At 51.1% G+C, this 23,928-nt stretch overlaps 1 protein-coding gene across 2 annotated transcripts in view; it reads right to left on the bottom strand.

The window, feature by feature from the left end:
• CSMD2 (CUB and Sushi multiple domains 2) overlaps window positions 1-23,928 on the bottom strand; it is a 665,093-nt gene extending 641,165 nt beyond the window's left edge. For both annotated transcript variants that reach the window (XM_029230811.1, XM_029230813.1), the window contains exon 1: window positions 23,736-23,928. In XM_029230811.1, coding sequence (XP_029086644.1) covers window positions 23,736-23,928 — 193 coding nt within the window. The remainder of the gene's footprint in view (window positions 1-23,735) is intronic.

Raw genomic sequence — 23,928 nt, 5'->3', positions numbered from 1 at the left:
TTTTAAGTGCAATTTTACTTTTTACTTTCCCTTTTTTCACTTGGCTTTTTCTCCCTCACTCGCCCACCTCACCCACTCAAACTACCCACTAGCCAAAACACACCCCTAGGTAACCCATATTAACAATCCAGTTTGCATTTTTCCATATTTTTACTCTTGTTCATAAAACCATGTGCAAACATAAAATTACATACTCCTGTATACACATTTACATATAGAGTGGGGGATTGACATTGTTTATCTTTTTTAAATTGGATCACATTATACACACTTCTCGGCATTTGCTTTTCTCACTCAATAATGATGACGTTTCAATTAAATGAAGTAATGTCTACAGAGTACTTAGCATAGCGACTAGAGCGCTGAGTATGTGTTATTTATTATTATTGTTGTTGTAAATTTTAAAAGAACTGGGATCCCTCCTAATGATGCGAGGTTCATGGCTTAAGGTGCCTCCCTCAGTCTTTCCAGTCTTGTTTGGGGAAGAACAGGATAAGAATAAGACAAGGTCGCTACAGTTGTGCGTGCCCCTTTCACCTTCCCTGAGTCATTCCTCATCTGAACCAAGAACCTACTACTTGCTAGGTACTGTCTATAGTCCAGAGATGAGCCAGACACAGTCCCTGCCCTCCTGAAGCCTACGGTCTAGGAGGAGAGCGATAATAGTAAATTAATGACTATGATCAATGTATAATCATTACCTAAGATAAGCTGTCCAAGGGCAAGGAACACACTTCTATGAAAATGAGCTACATGGAGGGTCCAGGAGGAGGAAGTGAACCTTGAGCCAAGATGAGCCTTGGTTAGGGCTTCCCTGGTGGCACAGTGGTTGAGAATCTGCCTGCTAATGCAGGGGACACGGGTTCGAGCCCCGGTCCGGGAGGATCCCACATGCCGCGGAGCAACTAAGCCCATGTGCCACAACTACTGAGCCTGCGCATCTGGAGCCTGTGCTCCGCGACGAGAGAGGCCGCGATAGTGAGAGGCCCGTGCACCACGATGAAAAGTGGCCCCCGCTTGCCGCAACTAGAGAAAGCCCTCGCACAGAAACGAAGACCCAACACAGCAAAAATAAATTAATTAATTAATAAACTCCTACCCCCCAACGTCTTCTTTAAAAAAAAAAAGATGAGCCTCGGTTAATGAGGTGAAAGGGGGCAGGAAGAGTCCAGACAGAGGAGTCAGTATGTGCAAAGGCCCTGTGCAAAGGCCCAAAGGCAGGAGGGGGCATGGTCCTCTAAGGACCTGAAGGGAGGAGCGGGCTGGAGGACAGGGTCTCTGAGCCAAGGCGTGGGCCCTCACAGGTGAGCAAGTATCTGGAGAACACCTGAGGCCCACCAAGAGCTTAAAGAGCAAGTTTTCTCCCAACGCTCCTGATCCCATTGGATTCAGCAGGCTCGTTGCCTTGGCAACCATGACCAAGTACCAGGCCAGGCCTAGGTAAGTGCTTCACATACATCATCTCACCGCTTCGTTACAAAGGTTTTGTGAGCACTGTGCTCTGAGATCCTGCGAGATGATTTAATAGCGCCTCAAATGGTGATTTAAGAGATGTCCCTGCAGGGCTGGGATGTGAACCCAGCCAGACTGGCTCCAGAGTCCGGGCTCATAATCACTTCACAGGCAGTGGCCCCACTCTCCCCTCCTCTGCCACCTGCCCGGCTCCCGGCTCCCAGCTGGATGCATGGCCTCAGCCACAGCACAAAGCGTCCTCCCTCCACAGGAACTTCTCCTCCGCTCCTGTCAACAGCCAGCCCCTTGAGGTCTGGGGGCTTTTCCTGGGGTCGCATCCCCTCTTTCTTCCCCTGAAGATTGCCTGCTCCTCCTATATGTCCCACCTCCCATGTCACCTCACCCAATGACCCCCATCCACTCACCCATTGATGCCCCTACCAACCCACCCACACATGGAGTTGTTTGTTCCATCTTCTGGGCTTCTTTCAGCCTTGATTCTCTCTATATATATTCATTCATTCAATACCCAATAGTCACTGAGCCCTGACTATGTTTAAGACACTATTCTAGAGTTGGACAAAGCCGACAAGCTCCTTGATCTCATGGAACCTACTTGTGGAGACGGACGCTAAATGGGGGGAAATGCACATACAGTATGTCAGGCAATTAAAAGGACTGTGAAGACAGCGTGGGTAAATAAGGGATCCGGGAGGCCTCTCCACGGAGGTGCCGTCTGAGCAGGAGTTGATAAAAGCGATGGGCTGAGCCCTGTGGCTATCTGGGGATGTTGAGCCCGAGACCGCTGAACCACGGCCAGTTTGTCTAACAAACAGCAGGGGAGCCACTGGCCAGAGCAGAGTAAGCCGGGCAAGTGTCAGGGGAGATGAGGTCTGGGAGGAAGCCGGGGCCAGAATGTGAGAGGGACTTTGACTTATTTCTGACCGTGATGGGAGCCACTGGAGGGTTCAGCACAGAGGCATGAATGATCCGATGACACTGTTCAAAGCATCCCAGCTGTTGGGCTGGCAAGAGTGGAAGGAGGGAACCCGCAGAGGGGGCGCCTGCGGGAGTTCAGGCAAAGGAGAGGCCAGCTCGGACTCCGGGCTGTGATGGAAATGGTAGGAGGGGGTGGATCCTGGATGTATTTTGAAGGTGCAGCCAGCAGGGTTGGCTCATGGCTTGACTGTGGGGGGAAGGAAACAAGAAAGGGAGGCGTGGAGGATGCCTGCCGGGTTTCCGGGCATCACGCTGCACTGTGTGCTCCACGCGTGCCTCCCCACAGCGATGTGAGCTCCTCAAGGCTGGAACGGCATCCGACCACCTTGGTAACACTGCGCAGAGCCAGGCCCATTACTGTGAGCCCTGAAGTGTCCCCGAGCAGCCTCTCTGCACCTTCCTTGTGCTGCCGTGGCCTTTGGGGAAGAGACAGGGGTCATCCTGTCCCACCTGCCCCATCTGCCTCCAAAGATGTTCTTATCCTTCCACATCTGGTGTCCACGTCCAAGAAACGATGGATATGAACAATCAGATCAGTCAGATCAGATCAGAGAACTCATCCCGGGGGCCGAGGCCCACAAGTGGCTCCTCTCGACGCCCCCAGTCTCTCCCCAGACAGACACCCAGCCCTCGGGAGATGAGAGCCCTGAACTTCAGCTACAAGCGTCTTACAGGTCCAATGAAATAGGCCTTTACAAGGCCCTGGTGAGCCTGCCACCGTCTCTGTTCAAGGCAGGCAGGAATGACTGTCCCCTTAATACAGATGAGGAAACTGAGGCTTGGAAAGTGGCAGGAACACGTGCAGGGAGTGAAAATAAGACAAGAACGGCGCCTTGCCTCCGTTCTTGTGTGAAATTGCAGAGGGAGAAGTGAATAATGTGCTGCTCAACACCGTGTATCACCTTGAGCCATTAGTAACGTCACCAAGCCTCAGTTTGCCCATCTGCAAAATGGGGGTAATAATGTCATTTATCTTACAAGCCTGTTGTTAGATGTATATTAGATGGTGTAAATAAAATGACTGGTACAGTGGCTCATAGGAGAAACTGCAGACATGAAGATAATGTTATCACCACTATTATAACAAAAACAGTTTGTGATTCGTGCCAGTGTAGGACTCTCTCCAGGGATCCCGGGTTGTGTGCTGTGGTGGACACAGCTGTAGAAACGCTGTCAAGAGACTCCGCATGGGTGGCACTGTGTGGTAGCAATGGTTGCAGCTCCATCCGCTACCCCCTATGTGATCTTTGGACAAGTAATTTCATTCCTCCAAACTTCAGTTTCTATTTCTATAAAATGGGAATAACTATACGACCTAGCTCAGTGGGGTCTTGCTGCCCAGTGACTGTGTACAGCGATGTGCCCAACACAGAATCAGAATCACACAGACATCCCACCCAGGCGACACACTATCACCCCCAAGAAGTGGCCTCCGGCCCATTACCACCATCGCTACCAGGTCAAGAAGCCACAGGTTACTCTTCTCTGTCTTCCCTAGACCAACTCCCACTGGACCCTCTCGGCTCTACCTTCAAAATCTATCCAGGAAGTTATCCCTAGTGGTCTCTGGTTGGATTCCTGCCCTTCCTCTGTCCTCCCATTACCCCCATGCCAGTCCCATGCTAAACTCTATTGTGGTACTCATCACGTCGCATTTAAGTTATGCTTAGTTATCTGTCCACCCCAGTGGTGATACGTTAGAAAGAATGAAAGCTTAGGGGGTGGGGCTGGGGGGACAGAAACTATACATGTCATCACCTCTAGGTACCAGAACCCCACACAGAGTCCAGAACAGTGTGGGAGCTCAACACAACATGGCTGAATGGATACACAGATAGCTGGATGCATAGAAGGAAGGGAAAAAGACGGAAGGGAAGGGAAGGGGAGGAGAGGGGAGGGGAAGGGAGGATGAGAAAAGGAAAAAGTCTTGGTATTTCTACTGTTAGGCTAGTAACTTCCCCCGTCATACCCCAACTGCTCCTCTTGCCTTGGACCTATTATTCCACTCAATTTTGGTCCTTCATCTGCAAAGCAAACGTATGGTGCCTGGCCCTTATCTGACATCAGTTTCTATCAAGAAGTTAACCAAGGAGAATCAGGTCTGACTGCAGAGCAGAGGCATTTTAAACAGCAGTCCCATTTCCTAAAATTCACCTGGATGAAGCACATTCTCCATCTACTCTTCCAGGAGACGACGAAAGGAAAAGAAAAAAGAACAATTTATTTTCTTATTTAAATATGTCACAGAGATAAGCGGGCCAGACGATCAATGTCTTAGTCAACATCTCCTCTAGGTCTGGTAAGGGCTCTGAGAAATCTCCAAGGTTGGCTGGCATCCGTAGCTGCGCCCAAAGTGGATGGGGCTCCAACCATCCCTCCAGGGTGGGAGGGACAGGCATGTTTGCTACCCCAAGCTGCAGGCGATGCTGACCTGCTCTGGCCCAGATCCAACACGGCCAGGTAGGAGAGTACGTGCTCACCCAAGCCCCAACTCCATAGGGGCGAGAACGTTCCCACTCCATGCCCCAGAGGACAAAGTACCGCACACGCATATTTCTCTGGTCTCCCTGACCCCTCACTCTCGCCCACTGCAGGAGGGGAGTGACTTGTCTAAATAGTGAGTTGCGGGGGGAGAACTTGGCGAGCTCAGCTCAGCCCCACCCACCTCGCACCACCCTAAACTTAGTCCAGCAGGCTTGGCCCCTGTGAGGGAGGCCCCAGGTTGTCCCCTTTTGCCCCTGAATGGGTGGGTAAGTTTCTCCCATTCAAAAGAAGCCACTTTGGCCGCATATCCAAAGCCACATTCTCCAACCAGCTCCATCAGTAATGAGCTGACATTTTGATCTCTCCATCTGACTCCTCTTGTTGTTTTTCACTCTGTCTGGTTCCAAATTTGAGAGGGGAAGAAAGGCGTGGCAGGGAGGGTGCAGAGGAGGTACTGGACAAGATCACGGCCCTGCCTGGGGTTCCCAGACCCCTACGTGTCTTCAAAGGCAGTAATGCGAGTGTGTGAGCTACTTTCAATACTTCAAAGAGCCTAACAGAAACTGCATTTATCCACCATCAAAATGCACAGGCAAATAAATGCCAAGTGTCTGCTTCGGGCTGGAACCCGTCCCAGTCAGTGAGGTCACGCTGCCCTTTGTCCATTCTGATTGGTGGGATGGAGCCCACAGGCTTGACAATTAAGGGATGTTGTTTTCCCCAGCCTCTCTGCCTAGGGCCTCCTGAGAAACCTTAGCCCCTTGGCAGGACTGTCTGCTGCTTTGAAAGGAGAAATGCAATGAGGTGCATTTGGGAATGAATGGGAGTGTCTCAACCATAGATAAAGGGAGTAAGAGTGAGTTCCCAAGAAGATGCCTTTTCCCAGGGCGGAAGATCAGAACCACCCATGTTAGAAATCAGGGTGTCAACTCAGACAGCGTGTGAGAAATGAAGGAAGACTGAGGCCACAAGAAGGTGGGAAGGAGCCTGGGGCTCTGGGACAGAGAGCTGAAAGGTAGGAAGGAGGGGCTTTCCACAGGTTGGATGTGGCTTTGCCCACCTCCGTGTGAGGGCAGAACGGAAACGAAGGCTGGGCCTCCTGCACTTGTTCTGACCCCGTGGCACAGTTTCCCTGTAACTGTTTCGGGGTGGGTGGGATGTGGGGAGAGAGCCGATCAGGGCCAACGGACCCGAAACAACTGGCAGTTACATATTTCTTTTAGGAATAAAAATGGGGAAAAGAATCCATGCCCCTTTCGATAAATGCAGACTGCTGGAAACAGTGCCTTGATACACAAGTTTCTTGGTAGGAACTCGGAGAACAGGAGCGTGTCCTCAGTCATAACAAAGTTGGGCTGTGTTGGGAGAGGGAGGCGTTTAGGAGCCTGGTCCCCTGCCTCTCAGCACGCAGCCTCAGCCCGCAGAGGAGGGGGGATCTCCCTTTCCCCCAGGGGGCAGGGGCACTGGACTAAAAGGCAAAGCATGTCCACCAGATGGCCCCCGTCCTACCTAAAACCCCTGCGTAGAGCAAGCCCGTCATTCTCGTGCCGAAAGCCGGCTGGGAAAGGGGGCGCTGAGTGTACGCTGTAGACCCTTTCCCAGTCCTGATTCTGTCAAGGATCCCGAGTGCTCAGTTCCCAAGATTTACCCTCACAGTGGGACGTGAAAAGCACCACGGTTGGGGGGGGCTTCTGTGGTGGCGCAGTGGTTGAGAATCTGCCTGCTAATGCAGGGGACACGGGTTCAAGCCCTGGTCTGGGAGGATCCCACATGCCGTGGAGCAACTAGGCCCATGAGCCACAACTACTGAGCCTGCGCGTCTGGAGCCTGTGCTCTGCAACAAGAGAGGCCGCGATAGTGAGAGGCCCGCGCACCGCGATGAAGAGCGGCCCCCACTTGCCACAACTAGGGAAAGCCCTCGCACAGAAACGAAGACCCAACACAGCAAAAATAAATAAAATAAAAATTAATAAACTCCTACCCCCAACATCTTAAAAAAAAAAAAAAAAAAAGCACCACGGGGCTCAGGCCTGAGCCATGCTCTCCAACATGATGGACCAAAAGCCAGTGCCTCGAGGGGTGTCAGGCACATGCCCAGCTATTAATAAATGAATCAGTACTTTCCCTTCCTCTCAACTGACACTCTTTGTCCTTACACCCCATCAGTCAGAACCCTGGAAGGGAGGGGGTGATAGGAACAGCTGTCCATGGCACATCAGCTTAAACTCCTCCCAAGACCCACTCTTATCCCAAGAGCTTCAGAGTCCTTGCTACTTCTTCAAGGGGCGCCAACTTCTCACTGACCTTTGTCTCGTCCTTCCCCTTCCATCCAGAGAGTAAAGCCGCTCTCCTGTGTGTCTCTTACCAAACCGTGCACCATCAACTGGAGGAAGACAAGAATGGCTGTGGGAGACCAAATGGTTGCCACTGTCAAGGCCAGAATGCTGGGTCCCAAGTGTCCAGGAACAAAGACTGAGGCCTGCACCTCAGAAGCACTAGTGAGACTGTGGGGAAGCTGGAGAGCTATCGGGGAGGTAGAATCCACAAGATTGGATTAGTGAAAGGGAATGGGTAGGGGTGGAATTCAAGGACGATGCCCAGGTTTCTGGCTTAGGAAGATACATGGAGGTGAGACACAAAAGAATATGGGATGGTGAGACTGCTGGGGGTAAGGGGCGTGACACAGGTGACAACAGAAAGGAAGAATTCAGTAGATGGCATGCTGAGTGCGGGGCCATGGATTGGCCGGGTGGTATGTGGCTCTGGAGTTCAGAGGCAAGGTCTGCACCTAAATGTGGGATGTGGAGATTATCAGCAGTTGGACAGTGGCACAAAGCCACAGGAAGAAATGAATGTAGAATAAAAAGAGAGGTCAGCTAAGGCCTGGGAACAATAATAATGACAGCAAATTTTAAATGGGAGGAAATGATGAGCAGTGTCAGATGCTGAAGAGGGGAGAAGGCGGATGGAAGGGCAAGAGGCAGGCTGTGGAAGGACTGAGAAAGGTCTAGAAGTGGAGAGAGAGGCTTGGATTTGGAAAATACGAAGTCATGTGGTGCCCTGGACTGGAGCACTTCCGCCGGAGTGGGGCGTGTGGAAACCAGATGACAGGGGTTGAGAAGTACCTTGGCAGACACTCTCTCAGGAAGCCAGACCAAGAAAGGAAGGAGAGAGACGGGGTGACAGTCAAAAGCAGGTGCAGAGTCAAGGAAGGGGTGGTGTTTAGTGTGTTTTTAAGATGAAAACAAAGTGTGTTTCTGGGCTAATGGAAAGGAAACAGAGGAGAGAGGGGTTAGAGAAATGGGAAGCAGGGACGCCAATTAGCCAATTACAGCAGCAACATTCCTGGGTAGCACAGGGCACAGCATCCTGGGGGCTTTCCTACCCAAGTTCAGCAGCGAGGTTCATGCAGTTGTTTCCTTTAGTGTCAATTTTTCTGTGATGTAGGAAACAAGGTTGTTCAGGGGGATGAGTGGGTGAGGCTGCCCCAGAGATGAGAACAGTCCCAGATGGAGCCTGTGGTTCAGGGTGGCACAGAGCCAGAGGAAGGACACACCAGGACTGAGCTGAGTGGGAGAGGCCAACAAGAGCCGGATCAAGAGAAAAGAGAGGGGGCTTCCCTGGTGGCACAGTGGTTGAGAGTCCGCCTGCCGGTGCAGGGGACGCGGGTTCGTGCCCTGGTCCGGGAGGATCCCACATGCCGTGGAGCGGCTGGGCCCGTGAGCCATGGCCGCTGAGCCTGCGCGTCCGGAGCCTGTGCTCCGCAGCCGGCGGGAGAGGCCACAGCAGTGAGAGGCCCGCGTACTGCAAAAAAAAAGAGAGGAACAAGGTTGGGTCAGATTGACTCCTAGGTTCAAAATCTGAGGCCTGGGGACATTGGGTGGGTCCCGATACACACAAATTTACCCTTTACCACCTTATCTGACTCTAATCCCTCCAGACTGATCAGTTCATTTTTTTTACTAAGGTGTTAATAGCTAACACTTCTCAAAACATTGACTTTTAACAATGGCTTCCAACTCAAAGATTCCAGCCACATCAGGATCGTCCTGAAACACAGGCTGGCACAAAGCAGCTATCCCACTGCTCTGCATCAAAAATTTCCACCGCCCCCTCGCCCAAGCCTCTCAGCAATTCTTCACCTTAGGACGTCAGCTGTATCTGATACAGCAACAGAAAACAGAAAGGAAATCTGCACTGTGTCTCTGCTGCTCAGAAAGCAGCTTCCAGGGTGTTCAGTTGGACCTGACAATCACCTGGTGAGAATTCATTCATTCAATCAATATTGACTGAGCGTCTCCCCTGCTCCAGGCACGGTCCTAGGTGCTAGGGACACAGCGGTGAATAAAAGAACCCAAATGCTTGTCAGTGGGGCACAGATTTATATGGACATGGGGTAGGAAAGCTGCATGCTGAGAGTCAGGCAAACATACACCTTTACAGGCAGGACAGTGAAGCTGAAATTCTATGAAGCTTCCTGGCAAAGCCTTGGACCACACATTGGAAACCAGAGGTCTAGTGATTCCCAAATTCATCTGATCATGAAATCTTTCTCTCTCAGGGCACTCATTTAATAGTCCCTACCCGACTTCCTGAAACACTTGGCCAAATGAATGAATGAATGAATGACCCCCTCTACCCCCTTCCCCCTGACCCCCTGGCCTCCCAGAGTCTCTGTACTTCTGTACTTCCTGTCTTAGCATCCCTATTTGCATAACTGGCCCTTTGCCTAGGTTTCTCTGCAGAGTCTCCGGCTTCTCACAGGGACAACAGACTCCCTAAATGTCCATCCACTGGGCTAGAGCCCCTCCCCTGGCAGCTGTGTCCTGCTCCAGCCAGGAACAAACCTGGACGCCTTGGCCTCACCCTTGGGAGCCCTCCCCGTCTGCCCTGACCCTGACCACGACTGGCCACCCCGCCTTAGCCTGCCTGTTTCGCCTCTGTCCGAAAATACAGCTGGCTCCCAGCAACGGGCCCCAGGAAAATGGCCCTTCAGTGCTTTGTGTCCGCTCTTCAAGTATTAAACCTGGAATAATAGGAGTTAGTACACAAGGAATTGAGGATAAGACTCCCCTGAGCGTCCTGCTTTCTCACCTAACAAACCAGGGGCTGGTGGAAGGACGTGGTAAATCAGGAGCTCAGAGCTGTCAGGCCCACCCGGACCAGCAGGCCTTCTGTTAGATGTGCTAAGTAGTTCAGGTATGGGATGCAGGCCTGTGGAGCTAGTATGCTTCCCCAGCCTCTTCTTGGGGGCCACCGAATCTCGGCAGCGCTAATCTGGTCACCTCCGGGGCCCCAGCTCCACCAGGGCAGAGCTGAGAGGAAAGGAGTGGGGAGGGGAAGCAGGAAGCCCTTCCTCTGTTGACTCCTGGGTGAGGTCAAGGCCACGGTCATTGCAGAGGAGTGGATGGCTGAAGGCCCATCTCCTCTGGGCTCCGCCTTCAGGCGTCGGGAGCTGTTTGCCTAAGAGGTTCCTAGACAGACTTCATGTGCATAATAGTAATAACAGGAATTTATTAGGGATGTAGCTTCCGCACCCTGCTCCGAGATACTCTGATTCGGAAGATCCAGGGAGGGCCTGGGAATCTACATTTGTAACTGAGAAACCTGGGTACAGCAGTGGTTGTTAAGCCTGTGGGTGCCAGAATCAGACCAGGTTTAAATCCAGGCTCTCTCCCTCCCTGGTTGTCTAGTCTTGGGTGAGTAACTTAATCTCCTTAAATCTCAGTTTCCTCAACTGCAAAACCATCACCTTCTTAGGAGTGCCACAGGGTTTAGGGAGGGGAAAGTACAGCTCTCAGCATCTCCCGAGTGTTCCCTGAAAGACCGATTCCAGCTTCCATGATAATGATGCTGACGGAGGGGCATGCAAACTTGACATCTCCCGACACAGCTTCCTGCCTCAAGCCTTCGTCCAGGCCACTCCCTCTACCTAGGACCTCCTACCCCCATATTATTCTCCTCCGAAGGATGCCTGCTCACTCTTGGAGAGCCTGCTTACACCCCTAGGTGAAGCTTGCCCTGCTGCCCCTCCCCCTCCTCTATTCTCACAGTTCCCTGGGCCTTTAGGAGCCCATAACTGTCCTTGAGGAAGGCACTTGGTTTTAAATGGTATTTGTATCCCTGACCCCCAGGCCAGGGCCACTGCACCATGAGCTCAGTGAATGTCCAAAGGACCCAGCCCCACTGGTCCTAAGCAGATGGGAGCAGCTAAAAGCATTGAAAATCCTCCTTGCTGACAGAGCTGGCGGGCTGAAGCCTGGCTAAAGGAAAGGCCATGGAGAGGGCAGGTCCTAGGTGAGGAAGGGGTGGAGGCAACAAGGTCAAAGGTCAGCAGGAGGCTCAAATTGATGGTGAGGCTGGGGATGGGAGGATGACTCTAAAATGAGAATGAAGACTTTGGGTGTCAGGAAAATAACAGGACTGGGAAAAGGAGGGAGCAGGAAAGGAAAGGGGCAGGAGATAACTGGAGAGGTCAGAAGAGGAGAGGAGGTGGACCACGGGGTGCAGACTGACCAAAATGTGGAGGGGCACACGCGACCTGGACAAGATAGAGTACAGCAGGTCTCCGCAGGAGATGGGATGTTGAAACGGCCTGTGGAGTCATCCCCGAGCAGGTAGACCAACTATTTTACCTTTCTTTCTTGCAGAAAGTTGTGGGATGTTCTCACTGAGGCAGGATTAACAGAACTGTGACTTACAATCCACAAGTTATTACGTGGGTTTCATGGACTTTTGACAGTTCTGTTTTACCCTCTCTGGGAAGGTGGGGAACAGGGTAAAAAAAATGAGGAAGGAAGAGGATGCCCTCATATCCTCCTTGCCGACCTCTCCCCAAGGGGCACCAAGACCTGCCTTCCCCAGTAGTGCCCTGGTCCACACCCTGCCCTCATCATCACTGCATTCCTTCAAGACCTGCACCAGCAAACCAAGCTGATGGGGCCACACCCCTGCTCCAAACCCTCTCGACTCTTCATGGCCCTTATTTGTCACACTGAGCTACTTCCAGACCTTGAACATGCCTCACTTCCACCCAACCATAAGCCTGTACAGGTACGTTTCCATTGTTGGAATCCTTCCCCCTGCTGCCTCTCTTCATCTGCTCTCTGCTATCTATCCTGCGAGTCTCAGCCTAAACTTCACTTGCTCTAGGAGACCTTCCTGACCCCTGGAGTCTGCAGAGTTACCCCTCTTTTTTTCTAACTGTGGCAAAATATATATAACCTAAAAGTGACCACGTTAGCCATTTTTAAGTGCACAGTTCAGTGGCGTTAAGGTGATTCACGTTGCTGTGCAACCATCAGCACCATGCATCTCCAGAACTCTTTCCATCTTGCAAAACTGAAACTCTATTCATTAAGAAAACAACCCCCCATTCCCTTCAAGCCCCCAACCCCCAGCCCCAGCGACCAGCATTCTACTTTCTGTCTCCGTGGATCTGACTACTCTGAGTACTTCATATAACTGGAACCATATGGTATTTGTTCTTTTGTGACTGGCTTAGTTCACTTAACATAATGTCTTCAAGGCTTATCCAAGTTGTAGAATGTAGAATCTCCTTCCTTTTTTTTTTTTTTTTCCCGGTACGCGGGCCTCTCACTGTTGTGGCCTCTCCCGTTGCGGAGCACAGGCTCCGGATGTGCAGGCCCAACGGCCATGGCTCACGGGCCCAGCCTCTCCGCGGCGTGTGGGATCTTCCCAGACCGGGGCACGAACCCACGTCCCCTGCATCGGCAGGCGGACTCTCAACCACCGCGCCACCAAGGAAGCCCTCTCCTTCCTTTTTAAGGGTGAATAATACTACACTGTATGTAGATGCCACATTTTGTTTATCCATTTATCCATCAGTAGACACTTGGGTTATTTCCACCTTTTGGATATCATGACTAATGCTGCTATGAATATGTGGGCAGTTGTCTCTCTTATGTACCCTTATCTTTGAAACTTGTCTATGGTCCCCAATGCATCTGAGAGCTCAGGCCCAGCACAGGCCCTCTATAAATGCCTGCTGAAGGGCTAAGTAATCCCTCACATTCTCTAAGTGTGGCACCCGTCCAGTAATTTATTTGTAGTTTAACTGGCACCTTCTAAAACACAGTGCCTTGAGCCAGAAGAAAGACCTCCTATAGGAATTGGGGCCCCAGTATGGACAGGAAGGCTCTGGGACTGCTCAAAGCCCTCCATACAGAGAGCCATCCCTGTAGAAGGATGGAGTCAGGTGGGCCTGGGAGCCCACCCTGCCCCTTAGCTCATCAGTGCAGCTGTGTATCCCAACTTCTGCCTTCCACAAAACATTGATGAATCTGACTACCTCAAAATGAAGCATCTCTGTCCAAAGAAAGACATCATAAACAAAATAGATGAAAGATTGGGAGAAGTTATCTGTAATCTCTAAAACTGACAGAGGGCAATATCTGGAATATAAAAGGAACTCCTGAAAATCAAACCCAGATTTTTCTAAATTAAGACAGGAAATCCAATTTAAAAATAGGAAAAGAGGGCTTCCCTGGTGGTGCAGTGGTTGAGAGTCCGCCTGCCGATGCAGGGGACGCGGGTTCATGCCCCGGTCCGGGAGGATCCCACATGCCACGGAGCGTCTGGGCCCGTGAGCCATGGCCGCTGAGCCTGCGCGTCTGGAGCCTGTGCTCCGCAACAGGAGAGGCCACAACAGTGAGAGGCCCGCGTACCGCAAAAAAACAAGGAAAACAATATGACTAGGCAATTCACAAAAAGAGAAGCTCAAATAGCTAACAAGCATATAAGAGATATTCAAACTTACTAGTCATCAGAGAAATGCAAAATAAAACAAAACAACGAGATGGCGCTTTAAACTTATCAGAATGGAAAAAAATTAGAAAGGTGGACAATGTTAGTATTGGTAACGACATGGGGAGACAGAAACTCTAGTGCACTCTTGGTGGAAATGAGCCCTAGCTCAGCTGCTCTGGAAAATATTATGGCATATCATAGAAAATCAACATGTTAACTCAGGGATCCCAATCGTCCACCCTGTATAGCCCAGAGTTATTCTTACACGGGGTCCCAAGAGAGAATGTACAAGGATGTTCTCCAGAGCTTCATGTGTAGTCAGGAGGAGTTACAGACAAGCCAGGGGTTTATTCCCAGGGGGAGTGGATATATACAATGTGATGGATGCACAACTCATAATGCAGTGAAGGACTAGACACATACAAGGAGCAGGGCTAGATGTATAAAATATAGTGCTAAGTCAATAAAGCAATTCACTTGATTAAATTTATAGTTCACTATCATTTATGTAAATTTACATATGCACACAAAACAACCTTACATATTTTATAAGGATCCATGCATATTTCAAGACATATATAAAATATATTAGAGTGGGTACTGATGGGAGAAGGCAACAATTGCCTTGGGATTGGGGATAAAGGAAGGAAATTTTTTTAAATAAAACAAGAAAGGAGCCTTTCATAGATAGATGATCATAAAGTGTCATGATCTGAGGGTAGGTTAATTCCATGTCATGCTCAATGAAAAAAGCAGAAAGCAAAAAACACCCAGCAGTGCCTTCCACATGACCAGGAAAACTATCCTTGTTACATTTTCCTCTTTCCGTGTTTCTTGGAACAAAATGTCACAAGAGATGTGAGTCCCAGTGGTCCTCAAACACAGGGAATTTCCATCTTGCTAGAGTTAAAAGGCCTCGGGGCAAATCTTGTCCCCTGGATGGATGTCTTAGTGAATATGAAGCCCTAGCAATCACCTCGCCCAGCCTGAGTTCAGTGATGCTGCCCCGGGGTAGGTGGGTGGGTGGGAAGGGAGGAGGCTGCAGCAGATACCTGATGGGCGGTGGATGGGAACTGTTCGTGTCCTCCCTTTCAACTTCTCAGGATCTGCCACTTGGAGGGTAAGAATGGATAAGGGCCAGGAAGCTGAGTGAGTTCACCCTCCTTCATCCACTACCCCTGCGTCCTGAAGCATAGCCAAGCACGCTGTCTGCAAAGGTAGTGAGATTCACATCCCTGGCATGCCAAGCCAGCCTGGCCACTGGGCAGGATCTCCCATTGGATGGGGCTTACACTGGTGACCTACTCTAAAATCTCTGGATCCTTTTTGTTTTGTTGATTAAATAAGGCCAAGTTCAGCATTACATAGACAAGGTGGGTATTATTATCTCCACTTTACAGGCAAGGAAGTCAGGCCCAGCAAGAAGGAATGAGATGTAGAGGCAGGACCAAGGCTGGAAGACTAGTTTCCTGACTCTCAGGCCAAAGTTCAAGAAACATATCAAACGTATCAGGACGTGTTCCTTTCAGCTATGAATCTGCCATGGCTCAGCCCTTCTAGGACTGCACAAATGACAAAGGCCAGGAGAGCAGGGCAACACAGGTCCCCGGGGGGAGGGATGCCATCCTTGAAGGGGCAGTTTTCACGCTAGGAACATTTTATTTTATTTTTTCATTTTTATTTTATATTGGAGTAAAGTTGATTAACAATGTTGTGTTAGTTTCAGGTGTACAGCAAAGTGATTCAGTTATACATGTATCTATTCTTTTTCAAGTTCTTTTCCCATTTAGGTTATTATAGAATATTGAGCACAGCTCCTTGTGCTATACAGTAGGTCCTTGTTGGTCATAGATTGAAAATAAATCATTAAACTTTCACCTCCTTTTTGTTGCCAAGTACTGTGCCGGAAATCCCATGCACCATCACCAAGCCTCACCCAGTCTCTGAGCCTCTCTCCACCTTTGACTCCTACCCCTGACATGGTGATGGAGGAGTGATGAGGGCAGGAGGTGGTAAGACTCAGGCTGGGGTGGGGAGTTAGGCAGCAACCCGCAGACAAACCTCCCGGGGCCTGAGTCGACTCTACCACACTTGCTCATCTCAGAAAGGGTTATCAATCACTCTGCACAAAATGCCTAGGCAATCTCTGATAATTCGCTTGTATCTCAAATGGTCTATTTCAAAGTTTCTGCTTTCTCCCAAGTTGCAACTGTCACACCTGCTTACTTTCAATCAATAAATAGATGTAGCTACTTAATAATGGACCTTATTCTATTGCCTATTTGAAAACCAAGAAGATGGACACATAATTTTTTGGGTTTCTGGATTATAATTGCACTTGAGTATAAATGAGACATGGGCAGGGAGGAAGGCTATTTGTGCCACAATATGAGCCCTTATTTTCTGCTCCAGACCACGTGGGAGATTCTCAAATAAGTTTCTAAGAGTTATCTTGGTGCTGTCAGTGATTTAACTACACAGACATTATTTTTAGCATCACAAGAGTGTCTTATAACGATGATTTTTCAAGGGCAGAATTGACATCTCCTTAGAGCTCAATTCAGTTTAAAATTTTCCAACAATAAGAAACAAATAGGTAGAAAGTGAAAGGCAGTTTCCAGTGGGGAAACTCCTCAAGAGAGGGGACCACAGAGGTGAACCCCTACACTACCCAGAACTTTGCTTTCTGTGGGTACAGCCACCCCGCTAGCTCCAGGGTGGGCACAGTGCCCTTCTCTGATGTTGGGCTTGACAAGGGCTGCACTGGGGCTCCTGCCTTGTGCCTGGCATACTTCTCTGCTAGGGTTCATGGTGGTGGCCACACAGGACTTCCAATTTCTCCCTGAAGACCCCTAGTAGCAGAGAGTGGAGCCATCAGCATTTTAGAATCGACACCAGTGTGGAACCAAGGGCTGATGGGGACTTTCTATCTGCTAGAAATTTCACAGTTCAGGCAAATGAGGAACTGAGGAGTTCTGGGGAGGAAGATGAAGATGCTACAATAAGGTGAAGCAGGTTAGGTTGTTTCTGGTACCCTCCTTAATTTCCCATTTCCTCACAGTGCCCACTCAATTGGTTATATAATCCCACTACATCTCCCGTATCCCCTCCCAATTAACCCAACCTAAGCCACCCCAATACATCCTAACTCATCCCCATCTCACCCCATCCCACCACAACTCATTCACTCCACTCTACCATATCCCGATCGTCCCACTCTACCCCAACTCAACTCCACCCATCCCATCTTATCCCACCCCATCCCATCCCATCCCAATCCATTCTGACCCAATCCTATCCCACTTCACTCCGTCCTATCCCAGTCAATCCCCCGAACACTCTATATCTCCCAATTCCACCTCAAACCATCATATTTTACTCAATCCTATTCCATTTCATTCCACCACCCATCTCAGTCTGTCCCAATTCATTCTATCTGTTCCATCCCAATATACATCCCAACCCATGCTTGACCCTACCCCAACTCACTCCTTCCTACTTCACCTCAGTCCATCTCAAATTATCCTGTTTCTCCAATCCCACCCCATCATATTCCATTCCATCCACTCCCATCCCATCTCCTGCCTGCTCCCCTCCCGTCTCCTGCTTGGCCAAAGTTCTTTTTTAATGTATACAGGGCATGACCATTCTTCATGTCATGCGAAACTATATGAGAAAGCCAAAGGACCCCAGAGATCTAAGAGTTAAGTGTGTGTTGGGGTGGAAGAGGAAGGAAAAAAAGATACAGAATCTCATCTTTATTTTTTTTCAAACAACTTCCAAAATGCTTAATCTATTGATAGGGAATCAAAAGCATGCTCTAAAAAGAGTATGTAATTCTTATTATGTCTTGAATTTGTACAGGCCCCCCCAAAAAAGAATCTCATCTTTAAAGGTGGGGTATGAAAAGATAGCCCAGGGGGTTGAGCTCCCACATCCAGAAAGAAAATAAATATGAGTTTCATGTTTCTCTTAACTTACAAGAACCAGGAAAGAGCTCTAAGAACCACACCACTATTTTCAAGTTGAGAAACCCACATTGCATAGCCTACCCTTTGCTTTCTGTGGGCCCAACGGGAAGCCGAATTCTATTCAAAGCCGCTGAATCCTGAGACAGTGTCTCTGTGAGGTGGAAAACTCTGAGGTAACCCTCCATTTTCAGGTTCACCCAGATGTTCCCCTGTTGTCGTGGAAAATCTCTGTAGCAGATGGAGAGGAGGGATTGGGAGGCCATATCCCACTCAGAATGAAACCCAAGGAAGGCAGTGTCAGTGACATTCTCCAACCTCTAGGGGGAGCTAGAGGGTCTGCCCTCTTCACCCCTCCAGGAAGAGGTGTACTAACCAGGCCTGACAGGTGGGTGAGTGCGCCAGGTTCTGAGCGTGCTTTCCGTGGGAGGAGCAGAGGAAAGCCTTGCTGACGCATCTGGTGGCATCTTAGAGCGGTACAGGATGAGAACTGTTTCTCTTATAATTCCAAGAGGCTGGTGCAGAACGCATGTGGACAACAGTAGCAGCAGTAGAGGTAGTGGCAGCATTTAACATACACTGAATGCTAACAACAGGTCCGGCACTGTGTCAGATGCTTTCCATGAATTAAAAGGATGGGCCCTAGAGTCAGGAAGCCCTGAGGTTCAATCCTGACTCCTCTCCTATCTGCTCTATAATCTTGGCCAAATTGTTGAATTTCTGAGTCTCAGTCTCTTCAAATGTGATATTATAGTACCTGAATTGTTGTGAGAATTGAATAGGAATGTCTGTAAAGCACTAAGCCAGTACTCAGTAAAGGAGAGCTATTGTTGGTAATATGTAGAAGGACATAGGGCCGCCTCCCACCTGGGGATGCCCCTTCATCACATCCCACTCCTCCAAGCCCCTTGCCTTGGGAATGTCCAAAAGGACAGTCATAGAGAAAGGGAACCCTGGGCTCCAGAGAACCTGCCTCTGATCCTTTCACCAGGTGTTTATTGAGTGTCTGCTATGTGCTGTGATCTGGGCTACACTGCTCGCCTGAGTTCATGGAACCTTAGGGAAAGGCAGACGTTGTCTCATTAAACAAGAAATCCCGATATGTCCTGATGAGTTTTACAATACGAGGAGTTTTACAACCTCGGTTGTGAGAGTTCACAGCAGAGTTCAGTCGAGACTAGTGCCTGGGACTAGAAGCAAATCAAGGACGGCTTTGTAGTCACCCTCCAGGAGCTGTGGTGGAGATGGATGGACCACGGCTGCTTGAGGAGTTGGAAGGTTGAGATCCAGGCTCAAGTGCTAAAAGCATCACAGCATAACTGATGGGCACAGCCCAGCGGGAAAAGCAGGACAGAGATAGGCAGCCTGTGTGGAAGGATTCCAGGGGTAGCACCAGCTGGGTCTCCTTAGAAATCAGATAACAGGGTGGGTACCAGTAAAGGATTTGGAGTCAGGCAGGCCTGGGTTCAATCTCTGGCTGACTAGTGGTGTGGTTAAGTTATGTGTCCTCTCTGAACCTATTTCTTTGTGGATAAAATGGGGAGAATAATATTACTGGTCTCACTGGGTTGCTGTGAGGGTCGAATTAATACATGCAAGTGCTTGGGTTGCCATCAGCACATGGTGAGGACTCAACAGACCTCAGCTGTTAGTGTCACTCCCCTGGGTACAGCTTTCTGCGCAGTGGAGGAGGATATTGGGAGGGTGCACAGACTTCCTGGCCGAGTCCTCTGTCCTCAGTGTTCCTGTTCCAACCCCATCTTGCATTCAATGGGCACAATCAATATGTATGTGCTGGGCCTGTTGCATCTCTGATTTCTAATCCCTTCCAAAACACAGAGATGCCTTGTCCCTTTTGCAGGCAGGCAGCCTGAGCCTTGGGGAGGTCTGAAGATCAGCTAGTTCTCCAACAACGAACATCTGGCTCTGCTGAGCCATCAGAGTCCCTAAATCCTGCTGGCATGACAATGATGATGAAACAGAGGCAGATGAGACACATGAGGCAAGTTGGTGTCGCTGAAGCCACCTGCTGGACTCTTCTGGACACACCCAAACCTCGCAGTGTCCGAGCCCTGGCAATCTGGTTCTCCAGTGCCTTTCCACATCATTCTAGCCTCACCTTCAACAGAGCTACACTGTCACCAGTCCAGGATATGGTCAACACTCTCTGCTGTGGTCAGTTTCTTTTTTAAAACCATAAACGCACAGCTCAATTGCAAATGGAAGTTCAAATCCATACATTGATGCCTTTCCTGGGGGGGTGGGGGGGTGGGTAATGCTTAGGGCTTGTTCTTGCATTGGTTCTAGAACTTAAGGAGCTATCTTACCAATCTGTGACATTTGGTTCTGGAGGGAAAGCAACTGGGGATCAGGTGGCTTTGTTGTCGCATTACCTCTGCAAACCAACTGGCTTCTTTGATCCCTAAAACTCTTATTTTAGGCTTATCAGCCCCTAGTAAACTGTCCAAGAAAAAGATATTTTAAAAAATCTTCTGCTGATTTAACAACCATCTATCAGCCACCAATTCTATGCCAGGTCCTGAGCTGGGTGCTGGGGATGCCAAGAGAAATAAAGCACTGTCCCTGCCCTCAGGAAGCTCACAGTTCAATACGTGAGGCAGATAAATAACTACTTTGAATACAATTCAGTTAGTAGTGTCATCAAACACTGGGTATGGTCAGTGCTCCAGTTTTTTAGAGGCCTCTGAAAACAAGCAAAGCAGGGAGAATTTTTTTTAAAATAATTTGATATTTGATTTCTTTTAAAGCAATGAAGTGGTTAGCATGGGAAAAATCAGAACTTTAAACTGTAAGTATAAAAACCCTTACACTTACAGTTTAATATTGCCTTTATTTTAAATTACTTATTAAGGAAATGGGAAGCATAACAGTCTTTTCAATGCTCAGAGCTGCTTAATTCGGAGAAAAGTGGCCAGGTTTGAGAACATTTGAGAGCATGAAACTGACAGAACTTGATGGCCACCTGATAAGGAAGGAGTTGAGGATGATCCTAAGGTTCCCGGCTAGGTAACTGGGAAGCTGCCAGTACCACCAGCCTGCATGGAGGATACTGGAGGTTAGGTGCAGAGCTAATGAGTTTGCTTTGGAAGGGAAACATCTATGTGAAGATGTCCAAGAGTCAGCCGGTTCTACGGGCTGTCTAGATCCAGAGCTTCCGTGGGCTAGGAAGCCAATAGACATATATCGGGAGAAGCATCTTGGCAGGAGAGATCTGTCTGGAAGCGTCAGAGTGTGGTAGTGGAAGAAATGGGCCTGGATGAGCTCGCCCAGGGAGGAGTGAAAGGAAATGAGGAAAAGCATAAGGAATGGAACACTGCAGGAAGCCAGACTTTCAAGAGGGGAATAAGTGCTACTATTAGAAACTGGGAAGGAACAGCCAAGAGGTAGGAGAAAAAATCAGCCGAGCACAGTGTGCCGGAAGCCCAAGGAAGAGAAATTTTAAAAGAAGTAATCCAAAGTGTTCACAGTTTCAGAGAGGTAAAGAAAGAGAAAGCAGATGGGTTTGGCGATTAAGGGGGTCACCAGTGATCTTTCCTAGAGAGTTCCAGTCCTGGGGACAGAAGCCAGTCAGCAGGGATTGAATGGTCGCAGAGAAAGTGAGTTCAGGACTCGTCTGAAGAGAGTAAGCTTGTAAACGAGAAGGAAAGATGGGATGGGAGCTACAAGGTCAATGGGGCCAAGAAGTCTGGTTGGCTTGTTTTATGTTAGACATTAAGTTGTTTAGGGAAAACAAAAGACAGGAGAGTGATTGATCTATCATCCAGGGGGAGGAGGTAACTGCTGGAAGGTCTCTAGGGAGGCTGGGGGTAAGGGAAGTGTGAGGGCACAGATGGAAGGGGTGAGTGTCCAAGTTGAAGGCAGGTTCAAATCCTACATTCATTTTATCCAGTCATCACCAGGCCAAGGAAGGGAGACGGCGCAGTCCTGAGCATCTTTTAAAGTCAACGGCATGAAGAGAACACAAAATAAATGTGCTTCCCCCTCTAATGTGCCAAATCCTGCCATCATCTGTCACCAAGTCCACTTCCAAATCTCTGCTGCTGGCAAGGTCAAACACCACATGTAAATGCGGGATGGGAAGGCAGAGCGCGCCCACCAGAGAGCAAGCACTCCCTCCCCCAAGCCGTTCAGCGCTCCCACCCCCAACTTCTCTGCCAACCAAAGAGCTGCAAGCCAACCGATCTCTCCAAGGCAGGATTCCAACACAGCCCAGCAGTGTGCAAGCTCCGGTAGTCGGCCTTCTTCTTTCCCTGGGGGCATTACATGCCCAAGGGGCAGGGACAAATCGAGCCAGAAACCCAGCTGGATCATATTAGGGGTAATCTCAGGTCCGCTAAGCCAGAGCAGGGGCCGCTCCTGGACACACGTCTGAGAGGCCTGACAGCCGGTACCAGCGGTACCCCCACCTCTCATGTGGCAAGTCTGGTGACCAGCGGCGTCGTTGTGAACTGTGCAGCCACCCAGTGGGTGTGGGTGTGCGCGAGGCCTGAGCTCCTAGGCGCGCGCACCGCGGGCGCCCCTCTCTGGGTGTCGGCCGCTATGACTCTTAGGGGAACCTGAGAAAGTCCGGTCAAGTAGGGATGGGAGAGCTAGGGCTGGCTCGGGGCGCCCTTCCCCGACCAGCAGCCCTAACATTCCCGGCTAAGGAGCTGGCGACACGGTCTGCGGGCACTGGCTCACAAGATGCTGGAGCCCAGAGTGGACAGAAGAGCTCGCCAGGTAAGTGTCGCAGTTTCCAAAAAGGGACCACCTAGAGGCTTGGATGGCTGAGGCCAAGCCTTCAAAGGTTCAATCGGTGGTTTAAAAAAAACAAAATAAATAAGTAAATAAAAAACCCAACACAGCTCCAGGCCGGAGGTGCTCTCAGTCAAAGCCTGGGCAGCAGGTGTTACGGGTTTTCTCCCCCCGTGGGTGTCAGCTTCCAGGCTAAATAAAAATGCGGCCCCAGGCATCGCCCGTCGGACCCGTCCCCACCCGGGGACACAGAACTTTCTAGGCTGTGGCTAGAGCTGAGCCTCGGAGGGGTGCAGGGGGTAAAGCGGAAGGGCAGCAGTCGAGGCCAGTGGTTCCCAGTGGGGACTGGGTTCTCTCCAAGGTCCGAGTGCCTTCCCGGTCCGCAAGCTGCGGCCACACATCGGCGAAGTTCCGGGACTCGCCACACCCGCCAGGTCTTTCCGCCTCCCCGACTCGGTCGCCGGGAGCAGGTCCCGCCGCCCGCGCCGCCGCTGCCGCAGACCCGGCGCTCGGCTGCAGCAGGGCGCGGGAAAGGGCACTTTGGCGCGGAGTGGAAACCGAAGGCAATGTGGCGACGCGGAGCCTGGCGGCGACACTCCCTCCCCTGCCCCCGGGCGCAACCCCCGCCCCCGCCTGCCCGTCGCTCAGCACCCTCCAGCCCCCACCTGAGTCCTCCAGCTCGGCGTGCTCTGGACCCCCGCCCAGCTGACCCCCCTCCCAGCCCAGAGCGCCCAGGCAGGGGGACACTTGGGGAGGCGGGTGGCGGCCGCAGTCTCCGGGCGGCTCCGGCGGGGGCGCGGGCTTCAGTTGCGAGAGAAATGGGCGGGGGCAGGGAAGGGCAGACCCTGCAGACAAGCAAATGGGGAGGGGGCGCGCCGTTCCGCTCCAGCCCCCAGGACGGGCGTGCCAACGAGGATCTGGAGGCGGGGAGGGCTCCCGGAAAGTTTATCTGGGAAAAGCCTAGCACCTTGGGGGCTGGGAGGCTGAAGAAACTGAAGCCACGGTCCGGGAGCCCCGCAACCCCGGGCGGGGATGGTCTGTCTCCCAGGCCCCCTGGCCGGATCCGGCCAAGTTGCGGCTGGGGGTGTGGGTAGCAGTGAGGGTGAGGGTGGCGGGGAGGACGGGTGAGGGTGGGGGAAAAGAGGGGGGGGCAGAGGCGAGGCCGAGCAGGAGGGTCGGCGTTTGAGAGGGCGGGAGGTTAAGGCGGAGGGCGGGGGGAAGGGACAGGGACCGGGTCGTGGATGGGTGGGCTCGGGGCTCGGGTGGGGCGCGCGGCGGCCGCCGGCTCCCCGGCGCGGCCGGACTTACCCGCGGCGGCCGAGGCGCTGAGCAGCCCCCAGCCCAGCAGCAGCAGCAGCGGCGGCGGCGGCGGCGGCGGTGTCGGCGGACGGCCCCAGCGGCTCCCGGCGCCCGGCACAAGCGCCGAAATCCCGGCTTCGGCGCGAGCCCTCCCCGCGGGGCAGACGCAGCGCCCCTGCTTCCGTCCCCGCGAGCGCGGCAT

This window comes from Monodon monoceros, unplaced genomic scaffold (assembly GCF_005190385.1).
Source record: "Monodon monoceros isolate NGI ecotype Baffin Bay Population unplaced genomic scaffold, NGI_Narwhal_1 Super_Scaffold_18, whole genome shotgun sequence".
Taxonomy (NCBI): Eukaryota; Metazoa; Chordata; class Mammalia; order Artiodactyla; family Monodontidae; genus Monodon; species Monodon monoceros.
The sequence above is the reverse complement of the archived record's forward strand: the minus strand, read 5'-3'. Positions and strand labels throughout refer to the sequence as shown.